Consider the following 7,340-nt stretch of genomic DNA (forward strand, 5'->3'; position numbering starts at 1 on the left):
TGATGGTAAGCAATCGCCGCTGTTCATGGACATCCGAAACACAAGAGGCGTTACAAGTGCGTTGCCAGCCTTTAGTGGTTTAAAATTTAAGGATTGTTGGGGAATCGGAAATTGAGAAGGGCGGTTATTTGACCTCCGTTAATCTCACTCACAACACCGCGAGCGTTGTTTCACGTCGGTTTTCTGAGGGGTAGTGGTGTCACTCCGTTCAAACTGGTACCGTCGTGCCGAAGCATGGCACTCCCACATTAAAAAAAAACTTGTGTAGTTATATTATTAGGCTCATGCTCATGTACAGGGAGGTGAACCTATTGCTCGTGATCATGATATCCATATACTTGAGGGGTTAATCAGGAACAGATAAATGAAGTGCCAAATAGAACACTCACTTTTATGTTCACCAGTTATGTTTATCGTTCCCTATTAATTAGTGAGCCTATTTCTATTCTTCATGCACACGGCATGATTTTATTATTCATATTACAGTTCCACCCTGCTCCTGATAGAGATATCTCTGGGGGAGTTCAAAAATTAGGAGATTATTGTTCCACAGTTTCTTTAGCTTGGACTTTTAGTTTCCGAAATATTGCAAGTTCAGTGATTTAGGACTAGCTCTATATAATCGAATTTGGTTTGAATTTAGGTCTCATATGAAATGGCACGACAAGCCTTACCAAGGTACGGTAATGTATTCCTGCCTTTACGGTTTTTTCACACTCACTGTAGCGAATTTTAGTCGAACCGACGAGAATACCAGCGGACAAAAGCTTCTAGCTGTCAGTCAACAACTGTCAATGTCATAAACGTCACGTATAATTTTAGTAATTTTCATTTTCCCGCGACATGAAAACTTCGCGAGCAGAAAAACAAATAGAGCTTTTTCTCTAAAAATGAATACTGCGAACTTAAACAAGTTTCTAAAGGCTTTGGATGCTGTAAACAGTGATTACGTGTGCGGTGTGTGCAACGAATTGTGTAAAGAGCCTGTCGTATTGAAGAAATGTTTTCATCTAATATGCGCCGTACACACCGACTTAAAACATTGTCCAACTTGCAAAATACCTCTCGATAACTGCGAAACGTTTGTCGACGACCGCATCCAGGGATGTATCGACTCTGCTATCGAACTAAATAAGATGTTCGAGACTTTTCGGCCTAAGGAAGTAAGTGTGACTTCAAGTAAGAAAACTAAGAAAAATGATGTCGTTTCCGCGCCAACTAAGGTTGTTAGCACTGTATCTAGCTCTAAGAAACCTTTATCTGACAAGACGAACTCTCGCCAAGACTTGAGTGAGACTTTAAACTCAAATGTAAGTTCAAAATTTAATAAAAACAATGAAAAACGCAACAACAAGGGTGAGACCGCCCTCCATATTTGCTGTAGACTCGGCAAAATTGACAGGATCAAGGAATTATTGACTTTAGGCGCTAATACTAACACTAAAGATAACGCAGGATGGACTCCGTTACACGAAGTCGTTCAAAACGGACGATTGGACCTGGTATTACTACTTTTACAGTATAATACTTTAATTGATGTGCCCGGACAAGGCAACGAGACTCCGTTACACGAGGCAGTAAGATATAACCATGTTGAAATTGCCGAGGAGTTGGTGAAACATGGTGCGGACATGTACGCTAAGAACTGTAAAGGAGAAACTCCGTACCAACTTGCTTCGGTAGATTTAAAGAATAGGTTGAAAGCTGCGGAAGAAAATATACTACACACGCAGAGTGTTAATATTTCTCGTATAGCTGCATTGTACTCGGAGATAGAATCTGACGATATACGCATTTACTGCGTTTCTTCGTACCGCACAGTACACAATAGACTTAAGCTTTTAGCTAAGCATCACAGTAATCTCAACATTGAAGCGAAATTCACTAAAAAGGTTACGCATCTCATCGTTGATGCCGAAGACGGAGTATGCATGTCCAGTTTGGACGTTCTTCAAGCTATAGTCAATCACGTATGGGTTATTTCATCGGAATGGACAACGAAATCTACCGAGGACAACTTAGAACCGTTGGAAAACTACGAAGTGAAAGGCGTAGGAACTACAACTTATAATGGTCCAAGAAATTCTCGTTACATAAAATATAAGCAACTACCAGGCATTTTTAACGGCTGCCATTTCTATTTACACAATTTCAATACGAAGTATGAGATTTCGAAGACCGTAGTCTTGACTAAAGCTATTTTGACGAAGTTGATTACGGATGCTGGTGGCATAGTGCTCAGAAGGGTTCCAAACCCAGAATTGATACCGGAGAATGAGAAATTGGTACCGTACCATGCGAAGAAGGATGGGAAATTGGTGCATTGTTCCCACTATATTATATTCAAAGATATGTATGAACCGATGTATAATATGCAGCATTTGAAAGCTTTGCCCATTGGCTGGCTTATAGAGTGCCTTGAAAAATATGAATTGTGCGAACCCTGGTAGGTTTTTTACTGAAATATGCTCTATTTCAGTGTATAAGAGTGATGTATTGGATATTTGTTGAAGTTTCCACCAGCCAAGGTACACATTTTAGCCATCTAATGTCCGAATACTCAAACGCTACTCAATTTTAAGACACTCTCAAAACTAGTTCTGTCTCTATCAATTCTTTATAAAATGACAGAGATAGCACGATATTTAAGTACAACTTAAAATTGAGTAGTAGTTCAGTATTTGGGCATTACTGATGCTAGTAAATGATATTAATTTAATTAGTTTAGCTCTCTAACCGCTATCCTCAGAGTCATTTAATCGTTACTTAACCCAGTCCTTAGCAATTGTTTTTCATACAAAATCGTTACTAAGGAATAGTTTAAGTAATCATTAAATGACTCTGAGTATAGCAGTAATTGTAACTTTGGACGGGTCCAATGAATTGTATTAAAACTTAGGTAAAGAGAATAAGAATCTTTCGTTAATTTTAATTGAAAATACTGTGTAATTTATTATAATTTTCATATTAAAGATTTCGTCCTACATGTGACCCGCATGGCTACGCATCGGACGTTATTTTCAATGACTACTTTAAATTCGAATATGATCGGCAATTTTTGACGTTTATTATCATTTGAAATCGATTTGCCGATATTACTTTTTGTTAGTGTTATATGAATTTAATTGACATTAAATTATTAGTTGTAATCTGAAAAACCTCTTTTATTTCAAACCGCAAACCCGGTAAACCTCTGGGCGTCACCAATGATTTTCCCTGTTTTCCTGCTTTTCTCTTGAATTTTCGTTGCTATAAACCTCACGGAGCCCGAGACCTTTCCAACGAATTCAAAACCGTGGAAATCGGTTCGTGCGTTCTGGAATTATAGCGTCAGGAAGGAAACGCACCTGTGAGTTCTCTGGTGTTGCGAGTGTCCATGGGTAGCGTTGATCGCTTACCATCACATGACCCGTTTGCTCGTTTGCCACCTATTACATGAAAAACCCCCGACTTATTTTTATTTTATACCCTGAAAACCAACCAACTAAAAGTCAAATTGACTAATTTTCGAGGTAAACTAGACTACTCTCCAACATTTCAAGCATGGAGATTACCTATAGCAAAACCCTTTTATGTAGAGGAGGCTTATAGTTCAGCAGTGGACTGCCACGGACTTGATGAGATCATCACAATTTTCGGAGTAATACTTTGCCCGACCTGGAAATCGAACCCGAGACCTCTTCTCCGGCAGTCGCACTTGCGAGCACTCGACCAACGAGGCAGTCGTGACAAAGCCTCCTCTAAATAAGAGGCATGGCAAACCCTCTTAGAGGACGCCCAAGAGGCCAGTAGTGGACTGCCATGGAGTGTTGATGCCCTCATCACAATTTTCAAAGGTAGGGATTAGAAAAATAAAACCACAAAATATATAACAGAATAAATGGATGTATTATTAAAAATAAAGTTGCATCTGTTCTTAATATTCACATAAATTATATAGTTTAATAGTTATACTGTATGGAACAAACACATATGACTTAATTAAAACCACATATTTGTTATCATCTTGGCTGACGATATACGAAAAATGAGCAAAATAGGCCCAGTAGGTAAGCCAAAAAGTGCATTATTCTCTTTGAGTTAATTTGAACACTCTTTATAAATACGGCATTATAACAGCCGCGCCACATGTCCGTAACATTCCTAGACAACCTACAACATTACAGCTCTTCTGTGGTCGAGGAACATGGAGCTGTTCACACAGAATTTAATACTTGATTTAGTTGTATACTTCTGTGGACGACTTGTAGTTTCATTTAAGTCATATGAGTGATCTCCATATTGTAGTCACAAAATTTTATACTAGTCATATCTTACTGCATTTACTAGTATATATAAGAATTAAAATGTGGATATGGTCTATTACAGGAGTTTCCCACCATTTTCTGGTCAAGAACCACAGTTAAGTTATAAGTCCTATCTCCTATAGGTGGCTAGACTTGCCAAAATACTAAAATATACCTATAATTGGGCCATTAGAAACGTGTGAACTGTCATAAGTCATTTTTATCGGATCTCTCGCTCACACTATTTTAAGTGTGGGAGAGCCATGCTTCGGCACGAATGGGCCGGCTCGACCGGAGTGATACCACGGCCGAGCAGAAAACCGACGTGAAACAACGCTTGCGTTGTGTGAGTGAGGTTACCGGATGCCCAATTCCCCCCTTCCCAATCTTCCCAATCCCTGATTCCCCAACAACCTAAAATGCCGGCAACGCACTTGTAACGCTTCTGGTGTTTCAAATGTCCATGGGCGGCGGCGATTGCTTACCATCAGGTGATCCGTCTGCTTGTTTACCGGGTTATTTCATAAAAAAGGGTTTTTAATGGCCCAATTATAATAAAGAATTGAATAAAGTATATCACGTATTAAGTTCACGTTTTAAAACTATCTGCCGTACTCAGAGACATTTAATGATTACTTAAACTATTCCTTAGTAACGATTTTGTTCCGAAAACAATCGCTAAGGACTGGGTTAAGTAACCATTAAATGACTCTGAGTATAGCGGTATGAATGTTAAAATTTAATTTATAATATTGGCAGTTATTAAAAAATTAAGAATTATATTTAAAATTCATTCTTACATATTTATATGTATACCATATACATTATTTTTTAGGCTTTTTTGCAAAGAATAGGGATGATGACGGGGTATGAAAATTAAAAATCTATTTAGTCCGTCAGTTAGGTAATGAAAAAATATTAGACACGTATTTTTTTATTTTGTCATATAAGATAACAATACTTAAATAAAACGAATCAAAGTTTAGTTGAGGTATAAAACGTACCTAGAAGTGACATCACGCGATATTTCAAATCGATATATCTTCTAAAGTATTTGTTTCCGTAAGAAAATAAAAAATACGTGTCTATAAAATATTTTAAAATAATCTACAAGACGGACATTAAAATAAAAATTAGTCATCATCATTAAATACATTACGTACGATACACAACCATATTTTAGGATATTTTAAACAAAAACAAAAGAAACCGTCACGCCTTATAATCGTAGTCTGTGACCTCAGTATGAGTTTGCTTAATTTTAAAGTAATCGAAACGAGAGCGCGTTCGTCGCTCCGATTGGGTGGTTTATTCAAGTTGGCCAATCAGAGCACCGAACGCGCTTTCATTTCGATTACTTTAAACGTAAAGTAAACTCGTATTAAAGCCTCGTATTCATGGTAAACATTTTGTTTAGCAACATGGTTGCATAAACATGTTGCGGGCAACACTTGTGTTGCGGAGTTGATCGCGCCATGCTGCAGAGTTGACGCCCGGCGAGCGAAAACATCAGTTTATATTAGTTTAAACAAAGTTTCCAGCAGCATTCTCGCTATTCATCAACAACGTTGATCAACTGTGAACGAGCGCCTAGCTTCGCTGACAGACAGACTGACGGACAATTCAATTTGACGTTTCAAAAGTGCCTTATTTAGGATTAATTGAAATAAATGCTTTGACTTTTGACTGTTGCTAAGTAAAATGTTTACCATGAATACGAGGCTTAAGGTAACATACCAAAATAAAATATAACACCCACTTTTCACCACTTATTGTTATGAGTCCCATAACTATTACAGAAACCTTCGAAATGTAGGTAAAATCGCTTTACTTGACATGAGAATCGTACCCGCGATTCCTTAGTAGTCGTGCTTGCGACCAACGAGAAAATAAGTTTTATAGAATTTTCAAACAAAATTAAATTAATTATTATGTTATCGGCTTACTTACGTAACTGTTTGACGAGGAACTCGACTAGTTTCAAGTCATGCTAGAGCCGGGACAGTAGCAGCGCGACAGTTGCCGCGTCGTGTCTCGCGGAATGCTGCTCATGAATATGAGCCTCTAGCATGGCTTGAAACTAGTCGAGTTCCTCGTCAAACAGTTACGTGAGTAAGCCGATAACATAATAATTAATTTAGAATGTCTCACGAAAGTTATAACAAAATTAAATGAATGAAAATAAATTTTGTTCTTCATAAGATACAGATAAAACTTAAAACTATTTAGTATTTAGTTATATTACAAATATTATGTACATACTAAATATGTATTCATATATAGCTTTATAAGTATCTGCCACGGCTTTAATGGGAGGTAGTGTTGTGTTTGAAGATTGCAATAGTGAATATAAATTATTGATTATTAGCAATGTGTTTTCATGCAAATAATCTACGTATGAGTTTGTTATGAAAGAGCTATCTCTTTCACTGTCTTTGTCGCATCGTGTGTATTTGTGAACCACTTTATACAGAGTAGAGTCAATGTTTATTTAACTTCTTTATGAAATTTCTTCACTATTGTAATCTTCAAACACCACACTACCCCCCATTGAAGTTGTGGCAGATACTTTTAAAGCACCTAATATTTATTCAAATAATATATAGAATAACATTCGAGAGTTAAATAAAATTCTATTAAATAAAGAAACCAAAGAATAACAACTTTGAATAAATTAACTAAAAATCACGGTTTACTCACGTAAATATATTGAGAAAAGCTCTACTAGTTTCGAGTCACAAAGGGACTCTTCATCATGAGCAGCGTGCGCAGACGCGGCGACGTCGCAGTCTACTGTGGACTTACTACAAGTGAGTAAACGTGAGTACATGATTTTTAGTTAATTTAGTATGTCTCACTATAATTAATTATAAAATTATATTTATAACTTAAAATAAAAACTTTAATTTCAGAAAACCAACAAAAACAAGGAATACTGCATTTACTGATATTTTCGAACATCAAATATACGAATATACCAATAATACTTTACTCAACATAGTAATCGAACCTTAGACTTATGTCCGAATACTCAAACGCTACTCAATTTTAAGA

At 36.9% G+C, this 7,340-nt stretch overlaps 2 protein-coding genes and 1 long non-coding RNA gene across 3 annotated transcripts in view; 2 read left to right on the forward strand and 1 right to left on the reverse strand.

The window, feature by feature from the left end:
- LOC126912294 (uncharacterized) overlaps positions 1 to 5,808 on the forward strand; it is a 94,961-nt gene extending 89,153 nt beyond the window's left edge. Inside the window, exon 2 of the long non-coding RNA XR_007706924.1 lies at positions 5,191 to 5,808. This is a non-coding gene — a long non-coding RNA (uncharacterized LOC126912294). The remainder of the gene's footprint in view (positions 1 to 5,190) is intronic.
- Positions 1 to 7,340, reverse strand: part of LOC118278529 (60S ribosomal protein L32-like) — a 92,009-nt gene that overhangs the window by 26,386 nt on the left and 58,283 nt on the right. The gene's annotated exons all lie outside the window — the stretch shown is intronic.
- On the forward strand, positions 788 to 3,158 carry LOC118278879 (BRCA1-associated RING domain protein 1-like). Its single transcript, XM_035598281.2, has one exon. The coding sequence runs from the start codon at positions 891 to 893 to the stop codon at positions 2,448 to 2,450; it is 1,560 nt and encodes a 519-aa protein (XP_035454174.1). The 5' UTR covers positions 788 to 890; the 3' UTR covers positions 2,451 to 3,158.

This window comes from Spodoptera frugiperda, chromosome 24, assembly GCF_023101765.2.
Source record: "Spodoptera frugiperda isolate SF20-4 chromosome 24, AGI-APGP_CSIRO_Sfru_2.0, whole genome shotgun sequence".
In the NCBI taxonomy this organism is placed as follows: Eukaryota; Metazoa; Arthropoda; class Insecta; order Lepidoptera; family Noctuidae; genus Spodoptera; species Spodoptera frugiperda.

Excerpts from the sequence above, each read along its gene's own strand:
- LOC118278879 (XM_035598281.2), top strand. The coding sequence starts at position 891 with ATGAATACTGCGAACTTAAACAAGTTTCTAAAGGCTTTGGATGCTGTA.